This window comes from Xenopus laevis, chromosome 2L (assembly GCF_017654675.1).
Source record: "Xenopus laevis strain J_2021 chromosome 2L, Xenopus_laevis_v10.1, whole genome shotgun sequence".
Classification (NCBI taxonomy): Eukaryota; Metazoa; Chordata; class Amphibia; order Anura; family Pipidae; genus Xenopus; species Xenopus laevis.
Genome location: NC_054373.1, coordinates 45,785,633 through 45,810,979, shown reverse-complemented (window position 1 = coordinate 45,810,979; position 25,347 = coordinate 45,785,633). Strand labels below are relative to the sequence as shown.

Sequence of the window (25,347 nt, the reverse complement as noted above, 5' to 3'; positions counted from 1 at the left end):
GAATAAAAGGGTGGGAACAGGAGAGACAAACGGCAGCGGGCCTAGGGGTGCCCATTGTGTAAATCCATCCCTGGTCACCTCCATCTTGCCCCTGGGCTCCCAGAGGTCCCTTGCACAAGCACACACAGTTTAGAATAGGTGGCCCACTCTGTTAGAAGGTACACCATGCTTTTTAAAGAAGAGGAGGTAAGCGATTGGGGTCACTCGGTGATGCCGAACAAATTGTCATCCCCAGTGATCTGTAGTTTCCTTTGTCTTTATATATAAAATGAAATTTCCTATTCCATGTCCCTACTGAGAATCTGTCAATATCTGTCATTTGTGAAGAACATGTTTTCAGTGCGTGTTCTGCCAACTGCACGTCCATAGATGCACTCTGTGATGCTTTCCCAGGAAGGGTTAAAAGTTAGAGAAATTTGGAAATGAAATGGAGCAGGGTGTAAAATGCCAAACATAAAGAGAAAAGAAACTGGGCATTTCTGTCACAAACATCAAACAAACAGATGTAGCTTTGAGGTTTAGTTTGTGCTTTCATGTTCTTGCACACAGATTGCCCTTTCATGCTACATTTGGGTTTATTTCAACTTTTGCTTTAAATGTCTGATCGAGAGTAATATACCCCCATCACTCCGCTTTTATTCTTCCCCTGCATGCACAACCATAATCCATAAATATATGAACAGGGACAAAAATGATATTGTTAGAACTCAAGATGAATTCATTTACCAGTAAACCCATATTTTTTTTTAAAAAAAAAATCAATTTAACATTTTTGTCTGCTCATTCAGTGCCTTCAAATGATATCATCAATTCAACTACTTTGTGCTATCAAGTGCACCAGGGACTTTGTTTTAGATTTTTTTTTTTACCAATAGTATCAAACGTTGTTTTATTATTATTCCAGCATGGCAGCATACAATATACATGTTTCTACAATAGCAGAATAAACATATACTATAGGGCTTATAAAACAGGTATGGGAACTGTTATCCAGAATACTGTGGACCTGGGGTTTTCTGGATAAGTGGTCTTTCCATAATGTGGATCTTCATAGTCTACTAAAAAAAATTGTTTAAACATTAACTAACCCATATATGATTATTTGCCTCCAATAAGGCTTAATTACATCTTAGTTAGGATCAATTACAAGGTAGTGTGTTATTATAGAAACAAATAAATGTAAACATTTTTATTACTTTGAATTACTTGGGTAAAACTGGAGACGGCCGTCCCGTAATACAGCTCGTTCTGGATAACGGGTTTCTGGCTAACGGATCCCATACCTGCATTGTGGAGGAGATCATTGCCTTAGCTTGTATGGAAAACAAAATGCATTAATTGTTATATGAAGTGGCCCTTTGCATTAACCATATTTTACCACATCCCCCCAAGTACTTTGCTGTAAAAAACACATCAGGTGCCATGTTTCCATTTTTGGATATTGTATGAATTTCCCAGTGTGCCTTGCTTTACAGGTCTTGCAAACTTTGGATTAATACACAGTGATTAGATTCCAAATTAGAAAACGACATTGTAGTAACAATAACACCAAGATCAATCCTTTAAACCTAAGGAAAATGTTAAGTGAGTTGCTTCCTATGCTATATTTATATAACAATTAAATCTCTTGTTTCAGAGGTGCAGCAGCCCTTCTTCTCCCACTGGAACTCTTTCCCCAACGGGATTTGTTGGACCCCATCTCGTTTTTGATGACCACCAAGGTCAATGGTTGAGAAGGAGGAGGCTGGATGGGGCTATAAACCGCCTACCAGTCGGATTCTACCAGCGAGTGTGGAACGTTCTGCAAAAGGTACAACTTGGAAATTGTGTGAGCACTCACGCTCATTCATACTTGGTCATATAATATAATATTAATATATTTTAATATTAAGATAATATATTGAAAATATTACAAAATATTTAGTATAATATAAAGCCAGTAAGGTGGAAGTGTGTATTTTATATTTTAAAGAGAAGATTCCTTCCTGGCATACATTAGCTGGCATACAGCCTGGAAAGAGGGAAATCTTTGGGATTCTGAGTAGGCAAATGACTGGAAAATCACTAAAAAACATAACAGTTACTATAAACAGTTTCTATGTTGAGAGCTACATTGATAAGACCCAGGAATAAAGTCTTAACAAGAATGGGGGTAATTTATCAACACTGGGCAAATTTGCCCATGGGCAGTAACCCATGGCAACAAATCAAATTGCTGCATTAATTGTCCTTATTGCAGCTGGCTTTAAAAAGCTAATCACTGATTGGTTGCTATCGGTAACTGCCCATGGGTACATTTGTGTTGATAAATGAGCCCCAATGGGATCCTAGCTACTTATTCTTTAGCACTCACCTATAGCTGGGTTTTTGGCTTTGAGGCAAATAATCATTTCTGTTCATTTGTTGCTTTAACCTGTTTTTCATCTATGTCATTTTCTCACCTAGTGCCATGGTTTATCAATTGATGGGTATGTTCTTCCTTCCTCAAGCACACGAGAGGTAATAACATTCTACCGTTACTTTACAGTTTTTTGTCTAACAACAATATACTAGATGTAGATATACTGACCTGGTTTTAGAGAAATGGAAGCCCTGAGTGAATTTAAGTATGGGTCTCGATTATTTTCTCTTTTGGACTCTGGTGTTGTCACATTGTTTTCTGTGGCCCTGTAGACAAAGGTGCCTCTGTGACAGTAAGGCTTGTCTGAAAATACATTGCCAGATCTTCTAACAGACATGGCCACCCTCATGCTGGGCCAAATCTGGCTCATCCGTTTATTGGCCGTTGGATGAGGAGCACATGGACACGTTGATGCAGTCCTATCTGGTGGATCTCCCTTTGGCCAGCAATCAGATCAGCCCAATTTGGCTCAGCATGTGGGTGATATCTGCGCAATTTTCATGTTTCTGTGAGCTTCTTCAATCAGTGAAGCCTTTATTCTATGTCTGTGTCTCTGTGCATGGCTATATCTGTGGCATATGCACATTGTTAAACCTTCCCTGTTGCTTAATTACACTTCATTCTTTTTGTGGCAGATGACTGCTTGTGAGATCAAATTTGCTGTCCACGTGGAATCTGTTCTAAATCATGTGCCCCAGCCTGAATACAGGCAGCTGCTCGTGGAAGCTATAAATGTCCTCACCTTGGTGTCAGACATGGAAATGGAAAGCATTGGTAGCATTATCCATGTAGACCGCATTGTGCACTTGGCCAATGACCTCTTCCTGCAGGACCAGGTATTACACACTACAGGCAAACTATATGTTTCTAGTGCAACAAAACTATAAATACAATATTTAGGTCAAAGTATGTATGATCTGGGTGTCTCTATGCCTCTTTGGGAAATGCACAAAGTGATTGGTGGCTGCCATATTTGGACGTGTCACATTCAGTGCACAGGGACTGCCAACCAGGAGCACATGTGTTCAGGAAGCCATATACGATCAACAGACCCGCTCGATGTTCATACCACCAGCTTTAAGAACAGTTAACAAATTATAAACTTCAGTTTAAAGTATTAATCAGACATGTGCTCCAGGTTTTAGGCCTAGCAATGCCAAAAAGATACTCATGCTATATTGTAATCTTTTTAGAGCAACATTTTTAAAGCAGTTTTTTTTTTTCATTCTACAGAAAGCCCTTGGCGCTGCAGATTTCTACCTTGACCTGGATCAAGCTACAGGAATCTGCAACTTCTTCTATGACAGTGCTCCAAGTGGAGCCTACGGCACGATGACGTACCTAACCAAAGCTGTGGCCATCTCCCTGCAGGATTTTCTACCTAATACCAGCTGTTCAATGCAGTAGCGAGTCATAGTCCTATATTCTTTTTCTAAACCTTTAAATACCTATTTATTTTACTTCGTTATATGTAATTTATGTAATATATGCGTTTTTAAAGGAACTAGAACTGAGTCATTAGTGTAACTTTCAGGAGAAACCGTGAGACTCAAAATATTGTGGTTCTTATTTAAGAAGGACTTTTTATTTCTTAAACTGTGTATAAGATGGATGAATGGATATACTGATATAAATGTTTATTATTATTATTTAGGCAATTCTACCAAAAAATCCGTAAAAATAATATATTATTTAATTAACTATATTACATGGACAGATTTTCTGAGAGTGGGCAGGATGTTGAGGGGTGCCTTTGTTTTTATATTTAATTTAAAACTGTATCTAGCCAGTTAGGATACAGTTTTCTCATATTGGAGCTTTCCATTTCAAGTCCAGATATGGAGCAGTAGGGACTGCAGAGCAAGTGCAGGATGAGTGGGAGCTGGAAGGAGAGCTAATAAAAGAAACAGAGGCTGGAATGAAAAGAGACATACTGGGGGTCATTTATCAACATTGGGCAAATTTGCCCATGGGCAGTAACCCATGACAACCAATCAAACTGCAGCATTCATTGTACTACTTGCAGCTGGCTTTAAAAAGCTATTCACTGATTGGTTGCTATAGGTAACTGCCCATGGGCAAATTTGCCCAGTGTTGATAAATGAGCCCCACTGTTGGGGGATGGCTAGAGACCTGGCGAGATAGTACAACACAGGGAGAAAGATCAGCATCAGGGATTGGAGAGCAGGATAGAGCAAGATGTGGTGAATTCTGGGGACCACACTATGACATGACTTGCTGGGGCACAGTGTTTCATTAAATATGGGGGGAGGGGGGTTACACTGTGTTATGAAAGACTGGGGGAGGTCAAGGGCTGCTTTGTTATCAAATAATAGGAGCCATATCCTCAGTCTAACTTTCCATACTAAATTTTTTTGCTTTTAAAGTAGGGTGTATATATATATATATATATATATATATATATATATATATATATATATATATATATATATATATATATATATATATATATATATAAATATATATATATAAATATATACAGTCGGCAAATACAATCCCTCCACCTCTTTTACCCACTTCAGCCACTGCAACAGAGAAAAGAAATCCCAAATTCTCTTCAGTTAAACCAGTTGTTTATCTATTTTGTAAGTGAAGGAGACAGTAGGTCATTTTATTAAATAGGAAAAGTCAAAAAATGCTTCACTTGAGTGTTATCTCATTTAAATTTTTTTGTGTGCAAGTTAATGCTGCAAAACCATTGTTTATATTGACTGTCTTTTAAATTAAATAGATTGAGAAAGATACGGTATATTGGCACATGCTTTATTTCACAGGAAACCTTTATCTGAAAAGTGTGTGTTTTTATGTGTAGGAGTAGCCATGTTTGCTCTGACTAGGTGGCCTCAGTCAAAGTTGGCTTTAGAAATGAATTACGTCTCACAAACATAATTTGATTCCTTGATCTGTTTGTATAAGTCATGTTAAAGAAGAACGAAAGGTAACAACTAACCACTTCCCACTGTAACAGTTCACACACTTTTCTAGCCGATCGAAGTTTTTAGCCCACGATCTAAGCAAATTATTTGTTTCGGTTGATCAAAATTACAACCTTTGTCTCCGAATGCTGCCACCATCTTTGTTACGCTACTTCCATGCCTACATTTTACTTATGCGCATGGGCGAATGATCCCTCCCCTTGCCCTGAGCTAACTATAAACACGAAACAAAGAAATTCACTGGCACACAGGACGTGCTTTAGCAGGGCAAGCCCTTGCGATTTTGTAATGCAATGTGCAACTTTTCGGGGACACTCCCCTTTGTCAAGCAAAGGGCACCCGGAGATGGTAACTGGGTATGTAAAGTGTGCGGTTTCCCGCAACCTTGTTTGGAACTAACTTTAAGCACGCCATTGTATCGAGGAGGATTAATTTATGCACACTGAGACTCAAGGCTGCCCGAGGCAGTGGGGAGGAAACGGAGACTAATTTTGGTGACGTCACCCTCCCTATCTCGAAGCAGCGCGCTTGCTACAGAGTGCAAGCAACAACACACATATAACGAAGCGCAGTAAGTTAAATACGAGGACGCCTTTCTATTCAGCAATACTTTAAGTTCACCTTTTGTACTCCTTTAAGGCTCGTGATACACATGCACCTTTTTTCAGGGAGAAGAATCTTTTTTTGGGGGAAGCACAAACAGCTGATCCCTTAAACCAGTGATCCCCAACCAGTAGCTTGTGGGCAACATGTTGCTCTCCAACTCCTTCGATGTTGCTCCCAGTGGCCTCAAAGCAGCTGCTTATTTTCGAATTCCAGGCTTGGAGGCAAGTTTTGGTTGTATAAAAACCAGATGCACTAGCAAACAAAGCCTCAATGTAGGTTGACAATCAACATAGTTGCTACTAAATGGCCAATCACAGAATATATTTGGCAGCCCAAGAACATTTTTCATGCTTGTGTTGCTCCCCAACTCCTTTTATTTCTGAATGTTGCTCACGGTTGGGGATCCCTGCCTTAAACCAAGCATTTGTCTGTGTTACCTATTCAATATCATTGATGCATATTCTTTATTAATAATAGTTCTTAACAATCCCTAAAAATGCATTGCAAATAGAGTTGTATGTGTGTTTCCATACAAGTTCTGTACTTGATTGTACAGGCTTGATTTATGGAGCATTGGACTTCAGCAAAGCCCAAAATAAACAACATTTCAAATGAATATTTAGACATTTCTGTATTACATATTTTATGGGAAAACGTTGTGGCAATGGTAAAGGTGCTAAACTATAAAACTGTGTGTTTAAATGGGCACAATATATGTTGTTGTGAACACCTGGGCAATCTTTATCTGCTGATTGAGAGAAGCAACACCTTCCTTTTCAGAAAACAACATCTTGTCATTTTAGAGACCTTTCTGGTATGCAAATAACAGGTTCCCGCACACTGTAAACACACATAATAATACACTTTCCCAGGCGCATTGTCTTGGTTCACTGGGGAATTCTTCTTTTTCAAGTGCTTTAAAAATTACTCGGCTCCTGACCTAAGTCCGTTAAAGTGGGCTCTAGTTCTAATCTGTGCAATTCTTTGCCTCTGTGCCCTCTGAAACAGAAGTCAGAAAGAGCACTGATATGTGTTCATATTGCAAAACAAAAATACTCACCAGGATAATTCTGATTTATCCAGGGTTTAAAGGGGTGGTTCACCTTTAAGATAACTTGTAGTATGTTATAGAATGGCTGGTTCTAAGCAGCTTTTCATTTGGCCTTCATTTTTTCCTTTTTATAGTTTTTTTTTTTAATTATTTGCCCTTCTGACTCGTTCCAGCTTTCAAATGGAGGTCACTGACCCCATCTAAAAAAAAATGTTCTGTAAATCTAAAAATGTATTGTTATTGCTAAGTTGTATTACTCATCTTTCTATTCAGACCCTCTCCTATTCATATTCCAGTCTCTCCTTCAAATAGTGCATAGTTGCTAGAGTAATTTGAACCCTAGCAACCAGATTGCTGAAATTGCAAACTGGAGAGCTGCTGAATGAATAGCTAAATAACTCCATTTGCAAATTGTCTCAAAATATCAATTTCTTTCAATCGTTGCCTGAAGCGATGTGGTTCTGGGTTTGCCCAGTCTGGCCTCATAATAAAATACTCATGGAAAAAAACATATATTTATTATTATACAGGTATAAATTTTAAAAATTACAGATTTTAAACAAACAATATATTTTCACCACTTATCACATACGCACCACATACATTATTTTACATGGCTTACTAAAATCTATTGGCAAAACTGACCCCAGCTTCTATCACCACCCAGACTGCATGAAATAAAGCAACACAATTCTGGGTGAGATGTGATGTATGTTTTTTAATATGACTCCTTGTCCTGCGAAGAATTAAACATATAAATGTACTATTAATAAAGTCATTGATAAGTAATATAAAATGAACATAACTGATAAGCAGTGTTAATTAACTGACCTAAATTAAATGTGATACCTTCATAAATGTCTAGCAATGACCTTATACAATAAATTGATGATCCGCATAAACTATTGATTAGTTATCATTTGCAATAGTGATACCAAAAAAAATCATATCCGTATGCTTGTGTAAATAATACCAGCTCTCACAAGAAAAAGACATTGCATTTTAGTAGACATGGAAGCTGTAGTCATTTTGGCATGATAATCAATAGGTGATGAGTTACAAACAAACTTAAGCAAACTTAAAGAGGAACTATTGCGACAATGAAAAGTTAGTAAAAGCTTCATCATACTGAAATAAGAAACTTTGTAAATACAATCAATTAAATTAAATTTTAATTTTCTCGATAGTTCCCTTGTAAATAAATGGACACGCAGGATCACATAGAAGATGTTGTTGAAACTGTTGAGACATAATATATAGAATATTTGTTTAAAATTAATTTATACTGTATATATGCGTTAAAAGACATTGTAAAAAATGAATGGGAGCAATGTTGGACTTGAATGCCATGTTCCCATCAGAAAACCTTAGACTTTCGGCCAGTTCTCCAAATTATTTTTCCTCTTCCCCTTGCTTAAAGGACCAGTAACATCAAATTTTTTTTAAAAATTAATTTGTTTGTGTACTACGACAAAAAAAACACATATTAAACTTTAAAATTGCAAAGACTTTCTCCGATTGCGCTCCTCTTTAGAAAAGGCGTCAGGGTGACGACCCATTGTGCGGCGCTCAATTTCTCCTCCCTGGCTATTTCCTATAAGGAAGGCACACGAGCGACACACGATGGATCACCCATAAGTAAGAAGGTAGGGTAAGTTATTTCTAAATACTTTGCGATTTTAAAGTTTAAGAAGTGTTGTGGGTTTTTTTTCGTAGTATACAAACAAATTATTTTTTTTTTAAAAAATTGATGTTACTGATCCTCTTTAAAAAATTGATGTTACTGATCCTCTAACTTCTTTATTCTCCTAGTCTGTTTTCATTATGTACCATACTCTATCCTTCCATCTTTGTTTCCCATTTGTTCCCATCCAACAATAGGTAATGACCATGAAATAGGCCAAATGGTTAGTAACACGAGGGGCCACTGACACGTGGGCTTGCTGAGATTTCTCCTGATATCCAGGTGGACCTGTTCAACACTGACTGGGAGACGTTATGTATAAGGGATACAGGTCCGTCCACCTTCTGTCAGGGTGAAGCCTTTCCAACAGCCGCACTGGAAAGATCCAAAGGTGTTGGTACAGGTGTGCTCACACAGTCTCTTCTCACTGCTGCACTCATCTATATCTTCAGTCCACATGAGAGAAAATATATATTTAAGGTTAAAAAACCCCATAATAACGCATTCTCATTGTAGTGATAAAACAGCTATATACTCCTTGGTAGTAATATTGGCAAATATCAGTTACGTTATTATAATTATCTGGCATTTTAAATTTTTTGCAGAAAACCCTTTCACAAGGATTGCTAAGTCATGTCTATGTAATATGTATTTTTTCTAATAAATGTTACTAAGAATGCACAAATGCAACAACTGATTTACTTAGTCCACAGAAGACCCATGAAATCTATGGCAAGTGGATGGGAAAATTGAAGATGGTACATTTGTATCAGACTGTGGTCGCACCCTTGAGAGTTACAGCCTAGCCTGGCATTACAATTTCCCCAATAACTTGGGGTCATAATGAAACACATTAAAGGAACAGTAACATCAAAAAATTAAAGAAATAAAAATATAATGCAGTGTTGCCCTGCACTGGTAAAACTGGTGTGTTTGCTTCAGAAACACTACTATTGTTTATATAAATAAGCTCTAGCAATGGTGGCAGCCATTCAAAGGAGAAAAGGCTCAGGTTATACAGCAGATAATCTCTGTAAAACATAATGGTGTTAGCTTTTTTTCAATTTCCGCCATTGATACTTAGCAGCTTATTTATATAAACAATAGTAGTGTTTCTGAAGCAAATACAGCAGTTTTACCAGTGTAGGCAACACTGAATTTTATTTTGATTACTTTAAAACACTTTCATCTTTTTGGTATTACCGTTCCTTTAAACTGATGGTTGCATTGTATATCTGCCAGTCAAATACACGTTGGCTTTGTGCTATATCTTTAAAGGGGTAGTTCACCTTTACCTTAACTTTCAGTATGTTCTAGAATGGCTAATTCTTAGCAACTATTCAATTGGCCTTCATTTTTTCTTTTTTTTTTATAGTTTTTGAGTTATTTGTTTTCTTCTGATTCTTTCCAGCTTTCACTGACCCCATCTAATAAACAAATTCTCTGTAAGGCTACAAATTTACAGTATTGTTATTGCTACTTCTATTACTTTGTATTCAGTGCCTCTCCTATTAACATTCTTGTCTCTTATTTAAATCAATGCTGCTAGGGTAATTAGGACCCTAGCAACCAGATTGCTGAAATTGCAAACTAGAGAGCTGCTGCATAAAAAGCTAAATAACTCAAAAAACACAAATAATAAAAAATGAAAACCAATTGCAAATTGTCTCAGAATATCACTCACTCTCTACATCATACTAAAAGTTAAGTCAAAGGTGAACAACCCCTTTAAAGGGAATGGCACAAACGATGTTTTGTCACCCACATGATTTCTCCATCACTAACACCCCTCAATAGGCTAACCTTGTAATTGCCCGGACCCTGCAAGCGATGTTTCAATATGGTGAGGGGCAAATAATGATTTTCAGTTTAAAATACATTTGCTTGGACATTTTTTAATGAATCGAGAGTGGAGAGCTGCTCAGAATTATATTAATTTTGATACGGATAAATGTTATTTTTGGGTTTATATTCCCTTTAAAGTACTAGCTAAAGTACTAGCTAGTATATACAGCCACTTGTTTGAAAATATAGTGCAATAAGAGGCTGAAATGGTTAATGATGTAGGGGACGTACCTTTGCAAGTCTTCATATCACTTAGCAGCCGAAAGCCCATTTTGCAGCCGCACTCTGTCTGCCCTTCGCCATGGGATTTGCAGATCTGTGAGCAGCCACCGTTGTTAATTGAACATGGTGCGGGTTCTGTTGTAAATAGATGTTTATTCAAAGACGCAACAAAATATATGAATAAATGAATGTGAATAATGAACCACTTATGTTAATTTATAAGCCAGTGAGATGTCCTAGTCGTTGTAATAGAACTAGACTGATACAGGTATGGGACCTGTTATCCAGAATGCTCGGGACGTGGGGTTTTCGAGATAACGAATCTTTACATATTTTAGATCTCAATGCCTTAAGTCTTCTAGAAAATCATGTAAACATTAAATAAATCCAATAGGCTGGTTTTGCCCCCCAGCCAAATACGAAGGAGTGCTAATCCATGGAGCATCTGCAGGTGCGCTCACTTGGGGTGGGAGGGGGTTGCGCACAAAGAGACGGGTGCTAGGACCCTGCAGCCTAGGGGCATCCAAGACAGAAATCAGGGGCCTGACTACTCTGCTGTACTTTTTAAAAAGGACATTTTTGAACCTGAAATGTATTATAAAGCAAGGGCAATTTCCATTAGAGATGTCGCGAACTGTTCGCCGGCGAACTTGTTCGTGCGAACATCGGGTGTTCGCGCTCGCCGGAAGTTCGCGAACGTCGCGCGACGTTCGCCATTTTGGGTTCGCCATTGTTGGCGCTTTTTTTTGCCCTCTCACCCCAGACCAGCAGGTACATGGCAGCCAATCAGGAAGCTCTCCCCTGGACCACTCCCCTTCCCTATAAAAACCGAAGCCCTGCAGCGTTTTTTCACTCTGCCTGTGTGTGCTGAAGAGATAGTGTAGGGAGAGAGCTGCTGCCTGTTAGTGATTTCAGGGACAGTTGAAAGTTTGCTGGCTAGTAATCGTTTTGATACTGCTCTGTTATTGGAGGGACAGAAGTCTGCAGGGGTTTGAGGGACATTTAAGCTTAGGTAGCTTTGCTGGCTAGTAATCTACCTTCTACTGCAGTGCTCTGTATGTAGCTGCAGTGGGCAGCTGTCCTGCTTCTGATCTCATCTGCTGACTGCTGCAATAACAGTAGTCCTTGTAAGGACTGCTTTTATTTATTTTTTTGTTGTTTTACTACTACTACTACTACTACTATAAGAGCCCAGTGCTATTAGTCTAGCAGTGTTGGGGAGTGGGACTGGTGTGCTAATCTGCTGCTCCTAGTAGTTCAGCAGCACCAACTTTAATTTTTTTTTTTTAATATTCATTTTTTTTTATTTTACTTTTTTTTATTTTACTACCGCTGTAGTAGTGTATAAGTTGACCTTTTAGGCATTATTTGCCCTGTAGGCATTATTTGCACACTGTTTTCTTCAACCCGCCATCTAGCTGTGTGACCTTGTTCACATTCTGTCTAAATATCCATAATATTACCGTCTCCAGAAAAAACACCGGAGTGACTTTTTTCAAGCAGCCATAATATATTTTACGTAATCCGTATCCACCGCTGTAGTAGTGTATACGTTGACCTTGTAGGCATTATTTGCACAGTGTTTTCTTCAACCCGCCATCTAGCTGTGTGACCTTGTTCACATTCTGTCTAAATATCCATAATATTACCGTCTCCAGAAAAAACACCGGAGTGACTTTTTTCAAGCAGCCATAATATATTTTACGTAATCCGTATCCACCGCTGTAGTAGTGTATACGTTGACCTTGTAGGCATTATTTGCACAGTGTTTTCTTCAACCCGCCATCTAGCTGTGTGACCTTGTTCACATTCTGTCTAAATATCCATAATATTACCGTCTCCAGAAAAAACACCGGAGTGACTTTTTTCAAGCAGCCATAATATATTTTACGTAATCCGTATCCACCGCTGTAGTAGTGTATACGTTGACCTTGTAGGCATTATTTGCACACTGTTTTCTTCAACCCGCCATCTAGCTGTGTGACCTTGTTCACATTCTGTCTAAATATCCATAATATTACCGTCTCCAGAAAAAACACCGGAGTGACTTTTTTCAAGCAGCCATAATATATTTTACGTAATCCGTATCCACCGCTGTAGTAGTGTATACGTTGACCTTGTAGGCATTATTTGCACAGTGTTTTCTTCAACCCGCCATCTAGCTGTGTGACCTTGTTCACATTCTGTCTAAATATCCATAATATTACCGTCTCCAGAAAAAACACCGGAGTGACTTTTTTCAAGCAGCCATAATATATTTTACGTAATCCGTATCCACCGCTGTAGTAGTGTATACGTTGACCTTGTAGGCATTATTTGCACAGTGTTTTCTTCAACCCGCCATCTAGCTGTGTGACCTTGTTCACATTCTGTCTAAATATCCATAATATTACCGTCTCCAGAAAAAACACCGGAGTGACTTTTTTCAAGCAGCCATAATATATTTTACGTAATCCGTATCCACCGCTGTAGTAGTGTATACGTTGACCTTGTAGGCATTATTTGCACAGTGTTTTCTTCAACCCGCCATCTAGCTGTGTGACCTTGTTCACATTCTGTCTAAATATCCATAATATTACCGTCTCCAGAAAAAACACCGGAGTGACTTTTTTCAAGCAGCCATAATATATTTTACGTAATCCGTATCCACCGCTGTAGTAGTGTATACGTTGACCTTGTAGGCATTATTTGCACACTGTTTTCTTCAACCCGCCATCTAGCTGTGTGACCTTGTTCACATTCTGTCTAAATATCCATAATATTACCGTCTCCAGAAAAAACACCGGAGTGACTTTTTTCAAGCAGCCATAATATATTTTACGTAATCCGTATCCACCGCTGTAGTAGTGTATACGTTGACCTTGTAGGCATTATTTGCACACTGTTTTCTTCAACCCGCCATCTAGCTGTGTGTATTATCGTTTCCAGAAAAACCAACTGAGTTTTTGTTGTTGTTGTTGTTTTTTAAAAAATAATGCCAGGCAAAGGCAGGCCGCCACGCAGAGGCCGTGCTAGGGGCCGTGCTGCTATGCAATCCTGTGGCCCTAGCAAATTGCCCAGTTTTAAAAAGCCAATGACCCTGAACTCCCAAAATGCTGAAGAGGTAGTTGACTGGCTTACACAGCACACCCCATCCTCTACCGTTTCTAACTTTACCACAACATCCTCCTCATCCTCCACTGCTATGGCCACCCCACGTAACACTTCCTCCACCACCGGTGCCCCTTCTTCACTGGGGTCAGAGGAGTTATTTTCCCATGAGTTTCTTGAACTGAGTAATGCGCAACCATTATTGCCAGAAGAAGATGAAGGAGATGAGGACCTTACACCAGATTTAATTCTGGCAGAGAACACGACAGAGATGGACATAATGAGTGATGAGGAGGAGGTCCCCGCTGCTGCTTCCTTCTGTGATGTGTCAGAAGAAATTGATGCATCTGAGGAGAATGATGATGAGGAGATTGATGTTTTGTGGGTGCCTAGTAGAAGAGAGCAAGAGGAGGGTAGTTCAGATGGAGAGACGGAGAGTCAGAGAGGCAGTAGGAGAATAAGACTTAGAAGAAGCAGGGAGGACAGCCCGCAGGGATCAGTAGGGCAACAACATGTATCGGCACCTGTGTTCAGCCGGCCAACGCACCCGCCATTGCCGCCAATGCCGCCAACTTCTACTGTTACCGCCAGATCGCACACTTCCAAAAAGTCAGCAGTGTGGGATTTTTTTAATGTGTGTGCCTCTGACAAAAGCATTGTAATTTGCAATGAGTGCAGTCAGAAACTGAGCCTTGGTAAGCCCAACAGCCACATAGGTACAACTTCTATGCGAAGGCACATGAGCGGCAAGCACAAAGCACTTTGGGAGCAACACCTCAAAGGCAACAGGCAAACTAAAAGCCACACTCCTTCTGGTCCAGCATCTTACTGCTCTACCTCTGCTCTCCTTGACCCGTCTGAACCACCCTCCACTCCGCCTTCCACCTTGACCACCTGTTCCCATTCCCAGTCATCTGCCACCAGCCAAGTTTCTGTGAAGGCCATGTTTGAGCGTAAGAAGCCAATGTCTGACTGTCACCCCCTTGCCCAGCGTCTGACAGCTGGCTTGTCTGCACTCTTAGCCCGCCAGCTTTTACCATACCAGCTGGTGGACTCTGAGGCCTTCCGCAAATTTGTAGCAATTGGGACACCGCAGTGGAAGGTACCCAGCCGCAATTTTTTTTCTAAAAAGGGAATACCACACCTGTACCAACATGTGCAGAGCCAAGTTACCGCATCTCTGTCACTTAGTGTTGGGCCAAAGGTCCATATGACTACTGACGCATGGTCCTCCAAGCATGGTCAGGGCAGGTATGTCACCTACACTGCCCACTGGGTGAACTTGGTAATGGCTGGGAAGCAGGGAATGTGTAGCTCAACAACAACAGTGGAGTTGGTGTCACCGCCACGGATTGCACGCGGTTCTGCCACCACCTCTACTCCTCCATCGCTCTCTACCTCGTCTTCTTCTTCTTCTTACTCTGCTGCTGGGTCCTCCTTCTCCTCCTCCACACCTGTGCACCCCCAGCTCCCCCTAGGCTATTCGACGTGCCAGGTACGCCGTTGTCACGCTGTCTTGGGGATGACGTGCCTGGAAAGCAAAAACCATACCGGATCTGTACTCCTGTCATCTCTGCAGTCACAGGCCGATCGGTGGCTGACCCCACACCAACTGCAGATCGGAAAAGTGGTGTGTGACAATGGAAGCAATCTGTTGGCAGCGTTGAGACTAGGCAATTTAACACATGTGCCCTGCATGGCACATGTGTTAAATTTAATAGTCCAACGTTTTGTCTCCAAGTACCCAGGATTCCAGGACGTTCTCACCCAGTCCAGAAAGGTGTCGGCCCATTTCAGACGTTCCTACACAGCCATGGCACGCCTTGCTGACATTCAGCAGCGCTACAACATGCCAGTCAGGCGTTTGATTTCTGACAGCCAGACTCGCTGGAATTCAACGCTCCTTATGTTGGAACGTCTGCTGCAACAACAAAGGGCCGTCAACGAGTACCTTTTTGAACTGGGTGGTAGGACTGGATCTGCACAGCTGGGGATTTTTTTCCCCCGTTACTGGGTGCTTATGCGCGATGCCTGCAGGCTCATGCGACCTTTTGAAGAGGTGACAAATATGGTCAGTCGCACCGAAGGCACCATCAGCGACCTAATACCCTTCGCTTTATTCCTGGAGCGTGCCGTGCGACGAGTGACAGATGAGGCTGTAGACCAGCGTGACGAGGAGCTGGAAGCGCACGATTTCTGGTCGGAATCACCAGAACGAACCCAGGCACCTGCTGCAACGCAGGGAGAGGTGCCAGAAGTGGAGTCAGAGGAGGAAGGTGGCTTTGTGGAGGAGGAGGAGGAGGACCAACAGGAGCAGGCTTCCCAGGGGGCTAGTGGTGACCTTTTGGGGACCCCTGGTCTTGTACGTGGCTGGGGGGAGGAGACCGTGGATGATGCAGTCCTTGATAATGAGGAAGCGGAGATGGATAGCTCTGCATCCAACCTTGTGAGAATGGGGTCTTTCATGCTGTCATGCCTGTTGAAGGACCCCCGTATCAAGAGGCTTAAGGAGAAGGACCTGTACTGGGTCGCAACGCTACTAGACCCTCGGTACAAGCATAAAGTGTCAGAAATGTTACCAACATACCACAAGTCCGAAAAGATGCGGCATTTACAAACCAGCCTGCAAAACATGTTGTACAATGCTTTTAAGGGTGATGTCACTTCAGGAACTCATCAACATTCCAGGGGCAGAGGTGCCAGTAATCCTGCCACGAGCACACCTGCAAGGACAAAGCCCTTTGGCCAGTCTGTAACGTCAGACATGCAAATGTTTTTCTGTCCAAGGCAGCGCCACAACCCTTCTGGATCCACCCTCAAAGAACGCCTCGACCGGCAGGTAGCGGACTACCTGGCATTAACTGCAGATATCGACACTCTGAGGAGCGATGAACCCCTGGACTACTGGGTGCGCAGGCTTGATCTGTGGCCAGAGCTGTCACAATTTGCCATGAACCTCTTGTCTTGCCCAGCCTCAAGTGTGCTCTCAGAAAGGACCTTCAGTGCAGCAGGAGGGATTGTAACTGAGAAGAGAACTCGCCTAGGTCACAAAAGTGTCGATTACCTGACCTTTATTAAAATGAATGAGGGGGTGGATCTCGGAGGGTTACTGCACGCCGGAAGACTTGTTCTGACTTCTATGCAGCTGTCCTTCTCTTCAAGCCTCATGACTCCACACACAGCTGTCCTTTAGCGTCCTCCTCCTCCCTCCGCCACCGTTACAAACTAGGGTGCAAACCCTACTGGTTTAATTTTTTCTGGCCTCTGTGCTTCAGTGGCTGCAACCAAAAAAACTGGGCAAACAATGTCTACAAGGTCAACGTATGGCAAAAAATGACTATTTTCAGCATTTATATGGCATATTTTTTCTGGCAACTGTGCTTCAGTGGCTGCGTCCAAAAAAATGCATATTTTCTGCATTTATATGGCATAATTTTTCTGGCCTCTGTGCTTCAGTGGCTGCAACCAAAAAAATGCATATTTTCAGCATTTATATGGCATAATTTTTCTGGCCTCTGTGCTTCAGTGGCTGCAACCAAAAAAATTTATATTTTCAGCATTTATATGGCATAATTTTTCTGGCCTCTGTGCTTCAGTGGCTGCAACCAAAAAAATGCATATTTTCAGCATTTATATGGCATAATTTTTCTGGCAACTGTGCTTCAGTGGCTGCGACCAAAAAAATGACTATTTTCAGCATTTATATGGCATATTTTTTCTGGCCTCTGTGCTTCAGTGGCTGCGGCCAAAAAAACTGGGCAAACAATGCCTACAAGGTCAACGACGTTGACCTTGTAGGCATTGTTTCCCAGTTTTTTTGGCCGCAGCCACTGAAGCACAGAGGCCAGAAAAAATATGCCATATAAATGCTGAAAATAGTCATTTTTTGCCATATACGTTGAGTCAACGTATGGCAAAAAATGACTATTTTCAGCATTTATATGGCATATTTTTTCTGGCCTCTGTGCTTCAGTGGCTGCGGCCAAAAAAACTGGGCAAACAATGCCTACAAGGTCAACGACGTTGACCTTGTAGGCATTGTTTGCCCAGTTTTTTTGGCCGCAGCCACTGAAGCACAGAGGCCAGAAAAAATATGCCATATAAATGCTGAAAATAGTCATTTTTTGCCATACGTTGACTCAACGTATATGGCAAAAAATGACTATTTTCAGCATTTATATGGCATATTTTTTCTGGCAACTGTGCTTCAGTGGCTGCGACCAAAAAAACTGGGCAAACAATGCCTACAAGGTCAACGTATGGCAAAAAATGACTATTTTCAGCATTTATATGGCATATTTTTTCTGGCAACTGTGCTTCAGTGGCTGCAACCAAAAAAACTGGGCAAACAATGTCTACAAGGTCAACGTATGGCGAAAAATGACTATTTTCAGCATTTATATGGCATATTTTTTCTGGCAACTGTGCTTCAGTGGCTGCGTCCAAAAAAACTGGGCAAACAATGCCTACAAGGTCAACGTATGGCAGTTGTTTAACGAGAACAGTAGATTACTAGCCAGCAAAGCTACCTAAGCTAAAATGTCCCTCAAATCCCTGCAGACTTCTGTCCCTCCAATACAGAGCAGTATCAAGCAGATTACTAGCCAGCAAACTTACTATCATCTGTCCCTGAAATCACTAACAGCTCTCCCCCTACACTATCTCTTCCAAGCACACACAGGCAGATTTTTCAGATACATTTTTGCCCTTGATCCCCCTCTGGCATGCCACTGTCCAGGTCGTTGCACCCTTTAAACAACTTTAAAATCATTTTTCTGGCCAGAAATTTTTTTTTTAGATGTTAAAGTTCGCCTTCCCATTGAAGTCTATGGGGTTCGCGAACCGTTCGCGAACCGCTCGCGTTTTTGCGCAAGTTCGCGAATATGTTCGCGAACTTTTTTTCCGACGTTCGCTACATCCCTAATTTCCATGAGTCATTTATAAATTTCACCTTAGGTCTATATGACACATATTCAATCCAATTGTTGTTATAGAGGGTCCTCAATGTCAGGTTCTCTGCGGGGCCTGATCATTTGTTGTGCAGGTAAAAATAAATTTGTTGTGCATGTGAAAATGCAAAATCAATCTGCATCCTATACTTAGACACATCTGCTCAAAACCCTGCTCACTTTAACAAGCCAGATTTTTCACCAGGCACGGGTTCACTGCAAGTCTCAAGTTTTTGCCATCGGCACTTGTTAAACCACAGAAAATTTTCACTGTGAACCTAACATGCCACTAAATTTTATTTTTAAAAAATAAATCAGAAAAAGGAATGTACAGACCTTCACAAACAGGTGTGACTCCAGTCCACATGCCATTGTCCAAGCAGAAGCTAAACACGTCCCCCTGAGACATAGTATATCCAGGATAACATAAGTACTGAATGTAGTACTGATACTGATATGGGGATGGATCAGTCATAGTGAGAAATCGGAAGGTCCCATGAGTAGGAACAGGTGGGTATGTGCAATACCTTCTCCTTCTGAAATATTTCCTTTGGGAGCCAGAATGCAAATAATGAATGGCTTTGGCAAGAGTGGTGGCAACTTTTGGGGCTTTGGATTCAGTCTCTGTTCTGAATGTCTGCACATTTTCTGTTTTTTCGAATAAAGTTTTTTGCATTACTGTGGTTTTGTATACTACATTATGCCGAGGAGCACTAGAGTTGTAGCTTCGTTCAAGTAGTTGTGGCTTCAAGATAATCACTCCCAAGTTGCCAACATTACTGCTTTTGGTTGCAGCTGACTTTCTAGTTGAAGTCTGGTTTTCTTGCTCTTGTATCAGACCATCAGAGGAAGCTCCTGGAGAATGAAAGTGAGTAGCTGACAGAGGCTGAGTATGGGCTGTAGTTAGTACTGGTGCGTAGTCGCTTGTAGAAAAGTGGTCTTTATCTGGCAAGTTGTTACTCTTTATTAAACTGGTGCTACTATATGATGAAAATCTTGTTCGGCCAAGTTTCTTCACCAGAGTTGATGTATTAGCAATAATTGCTTTCAATGTTATATTATTTGAAAAATGTGTGTAAGTATTATTAGATTGTGTTGCATTTATCTTGGTTTGGCTTCTATCATTCACCAAATTTGAACTTGTAAATCTTGATTGTAAGCTCTGAGTTGTCTCTGTAGCACTGCCTAGTGTAGCTGTTGTAGTCAATGCTTTATTAGAGTTTATAAATGTTCTTGTGGGATGTACCTCGTATGATGACAACGATGATGAGCCAAACACGTGACTGTTGTTTTTAAGCATTAAACTGTCAGAGGGAGCTGCTGAAGAAAGAAAGTGAGTAGCTGATAGAACCTGGGCTTGGGCTGTGGTTATTACCGGTGCAGATCCACTTGTAGGGAAATTGCCTTCACCTGGATTATTATACTGTATTGAACTCCGGCTAGTACCACTATATGATGAAGGAGAGCTTGTTGATCCAAAATGTTTCCTCTGTTCCAAAGTGGATGTATTAGCAGTAATTTCTTTTATCTCAGTCAATATTATTTTGTTTAGAAAATGGAAATACAAACTATTAGGTAGTGATGCATTTTTCTTGGCTTGGCTTTTATCATACACCATTCTATTAACATCTGGACTTGTAAATCTTAAATGTAAGCTCTGAGTTGTCTTAGGAGCACTGTCTGGTGTAGCTGTTGAAGTGAGTTCTGTATCAGAGACAAGTAATGTCCTTGTGGTATGTCCCTTATATTGTGGTGGTGATGATGATGATGATGGATCAAAGATGTTACTGTTGGTTTTAAGCACTAATCCATCAGAAGCAACTGCTGAAGGATGAAAGAGAGTAGCAGATAAAGCCTGGGCTTGGGCTGTGGTTAGTACTGGTGCAAATCCACTTTTAGAGAAATTGCCTTCATTTACCAGGTTCTTATCCTTGATTAAACTGCTGCTGGTACCAATATAAAACAAAGAAGGAGAGCTGGTTGATCCAAGAATTTGCCTCTGTTTCAAAGTGGATGTATTAGCAGTTAGTTTAGGTATTGCAGTCATTGTTATTTTATTTAGAAAATTCATAGAAGAAATATTAGATTGTGTTGTATTTATCATGGTTTGATAACTATCGTCATAAACCATCTTACTAACACCTGAAACTGGTGAAGAATGGAAGTGAGTAGGTGATAGAGCCTGGGATTGTGCTGTGGTTATTACTGGTGCAGATCTACTTGTAGGAGATTTTCTTTCACCTGGCGGGTTCTTATACTTTACTGAACTGCTATTACTGCTGGTAATATTTGATGAAGGCAACCTTGTTGATCCAGGAATTTTCCTCTTTTCCAAAGTAGATGTATCTGGTATCACAGTTATTGTTATTTTATTTAAAACATGCATATAAGAAATATTAGATGATGGTGCATTTATCTTGGCTTGTCTTCTATCATCATTCAATATTTTACTAACATCTGAACTTGTATTTCTCGATTGTAAGAATTGAGTTGTCTCTGTAGCACTGCCTGGTGTAGCTGTTGAAGTCAATGCTGTATTAGAGTTTATAAATGTTCTTGTCGTATGTGCCTCATATGGTGATGACAATGATTGACTGAATCTATTACTGTTGTTTTTAAGCATTACACCATCAGAGGAAGCTGCTGAAGAATGAAAGTGAGTAGTTGATAGAGCCTGGGCTTGGATTGTGTTTATTACTGGTGCAGATCTACTGGTTGGGAAATTGCCTTCACCTGGCAGGTTCTTATCATTGATTGAACTGCTGTTGGAACTACTATATGATAAAGGAGAGCTTGTTGATCCAAGACTTTCCCTCTGTTCCAAAGTGGACGAATTAGCAACAATTTCAGGTATCACAGTCATTATTTTATTTGTAGGATTACTATAAGAAATATTAGATGATGCTGCATTTGAACTTGTAAATCTTGAATGTAAGCTCTGAGTTGTGTCTGTAGCACTGGCTGGTGTAGTTGTTGAAGTGGGTTCTGTATCAGAATTTATAAATGTTCTAGTGGTATGTGCATAATACCCAAACAGGTTACTTTTGTTTTTAATCATTAATTCATAATGATTCGTTTCATCATAATCTGTACCAAAGAACTGATCTTTGGATGCGAGGCTTGGTGTAGCAATGGTAGTTACAGGTGACAATTGCTTGGACCAGCGAGGGGATACAGAAACTGCAGGTATCTGGTTCATTGTAGAAGGAAATGCTGAAGATTCAACTCCATTTACTTTATGAGATTCATTAACAGATGCTCTTTCGCTTGTAGTTGGCAGTGAAGTTCCTAAGGAGTACAGCAATGTTTTAATTTTTGACCTATGCACCAGTTCATGGTTTGTTTGGCTATCATCTACATTATTAGCAGAAATGGTTATCAATTGTGAACTGTCTTGTCTATCCTTAGGGATTATGTGGTTAGCAGTAGGGGGATTAAGTGCTGTGGAGGTGATTGTATTATTTCTTGCTTTCCTTTGTGAGATGATATTTTGCTCAGTACTTGATTTGTGACCAGTAGGATTCCTTAAGTTTGAAGTAACCCCCACCATAAGCTTCTCATTGGTGACTTGAGCTTTCTCTTTCATACTCATCATATCGTACTCTGTGAAAAATATACTCATTAATTTAACCTGTGCAACAAACCTACAAAATCAGTAGGGATGCACCGAATCCAGGATTTGGTTCGGGATTCAGCCAGTATTCGGCCTTTTTCAGCAGGATTCGGCCAAATCCTTTTGCCTGGCCGAACCAGATCCAAATCCTAATTGCATATGCAAATTAGGGGCAGGGAGGGAAATCGTGTGACTTTTTGTCACAAAACAAGGAAATAAAAAATGTTTCCCCCCTTCACATTTCGAATTTGCATATGGTTCGGTATTCGGCTGGATCTTTCGTGAAGGATTCGGGGGTTCGGCCGAATCCAAAATAGTGGATTCGGTGCATCCCTTAACCTGGGTAAACATTTTATTATTGAACACAAGTATAGCATCAGATTTGATGGACAGAATGTAAATATTAATTCTCTAAGGACCATTATGTCTTACCATTTTATTACTAAATTATACTTATTATCTGTGCTGGAATACTTTAAGAGGTAATCCATAGCCAATTCCACTAGGCATCCCTATCTACACTCTCCCAATTTAAAGCACCATACATTCGATAGAAGCCGGAATTTATTACCTTTTGAGTTTTTTTTAATGGTATTAAAAAGTGCCCATTCTATTGCCCTCTTGAATATAAAATTCAGCAGAAAAGTACATCAAATCCAGGGATCATGTCATTTTTGGCTTTTTATAATTAAAAAGTAGAGATTTGTGAATAATAGTTGCATGCATATTCTAGGTTGCTGCATAGCCCATTAACATCTCGTTTTGCCACAGTTCCTAAATCCCAAAAGTCAAATCTCTAACGCAAGTAGTTTTACTAAAAAAAGCCACAAATGAAATCAACATCTCCCTTTAGATTGCCCAATATTTTACCCACACGTCTAACCTCTGCAAACAGGTTTTGTGCTGTTCCATGTTCTTCCATCACAGTAGATCACGGAAGATCCACACAGCTTGTAACCTTTGTTGCACATAAATGTAATAACTGCACCGCTGTAACTTGCGACAAGTCTTCCATGTAGAAGCCCTCCAACTCGCTGACATCCATTTGCTATGAGGAAAATCAAAACATTAAACAGTAGAAAATGTAGGTTAATGAAAAATAAGTAATTTTGATAACTAATAATGGTCTAATAATAATGGTCTACTAAAGCTGATCAGAACACAGTGTTGTTAGAAAAAAAGGAGCTTCTACAGCTGTTGATGCAGGACTTTGCCTTGTATCTCCTGGCATTGCCCAGCTTGGCTGATGAACAAGCTAATTGTGTTTCAGGTGTAGCCCATATGCTGCCCACCTCTCCTACCTCCTGTATGCTGTGCTGACAAACACCGGTACTGCTGCATACAAAGAGAGGTGCAACTCTTTGATATTGTTTCTAGGTGTGTAAAGAGTGAATGGAGTACATTGGTGAAAGGTACTACAGTATTACTGCACTTTAAACATTAAACAGATGTTTAATGAGACTTGGGGGTAGTATGTTGTCAAACTGAATGTTTGTGCCTTACAAAACCTCTAACTTAAGCTTCAAATGGAATTTTATTTGCTGTAATTTGCCAATTAGTCGGGGGGATTTATGTCCAGGTAATCAGTTATTAAGAAACCTGTTATCCAAAAAGCTCAGAATTCCAGAAAGGCTTTCTCCCATTGACTCCATTATAATCCAAATAATCCTTTTTCTCTGTAATGATAACTTAATTCCTTGTACTTGATCCAAAGATATAATTAACCCTTATTGAAGACAAAACAGTCCTCCTGGTTTTAATTCATGGTTAAATCTTATTTTAGTAGATGTAAGGCACAAAGATCCAAATTACAGAAGGATTCATTATGTGGAAACCCCAGGTCCCAAGCGTTCTGGATAACATATACTTATACCTGTATAAGTAGCTTTAGTCTGCCACTGGATTTAGGGATATTTGACAAACTACGGTTTTGTCAGGTAATCTTTAAAGGGCATGCAAAGTCAAAAATAGAATAAGGCTAGAAATGCTGTATTTTGTATACTAAATATAAACATAAACTTACTGCACCACAAGCCTAATCAAACAAATAATTTATGCTTTCAAAGTTGGCTACAGGGGGTCACCATCTTGTAACTTTGTTAAATATCTTTGCAAGACTAAGACTGTGCACATGCTCAGTGTGGTCTGGGCTGCTTAGGGATCATCATAAACAAAGCTGCTTGAGTTCTGCATGGCTGGGAAGTAAGGCGGGGGCTCCCCCTGCTGTTCATAAGTATGATTGTTTTCCTGATCAGCAGTTAGGGACCATCTGACAATTCCGATCCACAGCAGTAAATGAAGCAAGAATTTCACTGCATACAGTCAAGTTTCTTATAAAAACGGTACACATTTTTTAATTAAAGTATATTGGAGATAGGTTTCTTTTTCATTAAAGAAAGTAAAAATGGGTTTTTATTTTTTTGCCTTTACATGCCGTTTAAGCAATGGGAGGGGTTAACCTTACCTGCTCCTTTCCCCCAATCAGCAATAGAAGAAACCTTTAAAAAGACCCTGCCTTGCTTTGCTCCTGCCTGAGCAAACAGATTCTGTTGAGAGTTGAGCATTCCTGCTTTAGTTAGAAAGTACTGTTGTGAAATCAGTCCTTGCTAATTACTAATCTCTTGGTACTGCGTTGTTGTTGATTCCTGTGGATGATTTTTGCTTGTTCCCCGACCATCCGCTTTAATCGAATCCCTTTGTGCTGAGTTTCTGATTCCTGTATGTGACCTACGAGACCTCCTGAACTGCCCTGTGTCCCCCACTGACTGCCCAATGATCCCAGTAGGTTTCTGAAGTAGGGTTGAGAAGAGGTGTCCCTTATTAAATAGTTACAATGTGTTTTTGGCTGATACTGTATGTCTATGATATTCAATGACACTACTTACTGTGTTACCGCAGAAACCACCCTAATAACCATTTCTCAATGGAA

At 40.3% G+C, this 25,347-nt stretch overlaps 2 protein-coding genes across 4 annotated transcripts in view; one reads left to right on the top strand and one right to left on the bottom strand.

The window, feature by feature from the left end:
- The window catches only part of LOC108708020 (phosphorylase b kinase regulatory subunit alpha, liver isoform), a 68,888-nt gene extending 63,742 nt beyond the window's left edge, over window positions 1-5,146 (top strand). For all 3 annotated transcript variants that reach the window (XM_041581816.1, XM_018246269.2, XM_018246270.2), the window contains 4 exons: window positions 1,637-1,810; window positions 2,446-2,499; window positions 3,037-3,237; window positions 3,635-5,146. In XM_041581816.1, coding sequence (XP_041437750.1) covers window positions 1,637-1,810; window positions 2,446-2,499; window positions 3,037-3,237; window positions 3,635-3,808 — 603 coding nt within the window. In that variant the 3' untranslated portion in view covers window positions 3,809-5,146. The remainder of the gene's footprint in view (window positions 1-1,636; window positions 1,811-2,445; window positions 2,500-3,036; window positions 3,238-3,634) is intronic.
- Window positions 5,147-8,786: 3,640 nt separating this feature from the next.
- Window positions 8,787-24,982, bottom strand: LOC108708019 (mucin-5AC). The gene is made up of 5 exons (XM_041581239.1): window positions 24,883-24,982; window positions 23,302-23,466; window positions 19,142-22,408; window positions 10,776-10,901; window positions 8,787-9,145 (listed from the first exon to the last, which is right to left on the bottom strand). Exons 1-5 carry the CDS (start codon window positions 24,980-24,982, stop codon window positions 9,012-9,014), a joined length of 3,792 nt encoding a protein of 1,263 aa, XP_041437173.1. The 3' UTR covers window positions 8,787-9,011.
- Between the last annotated feature and the right edge of the window lie 365 nt (window positions 24,983-25,347).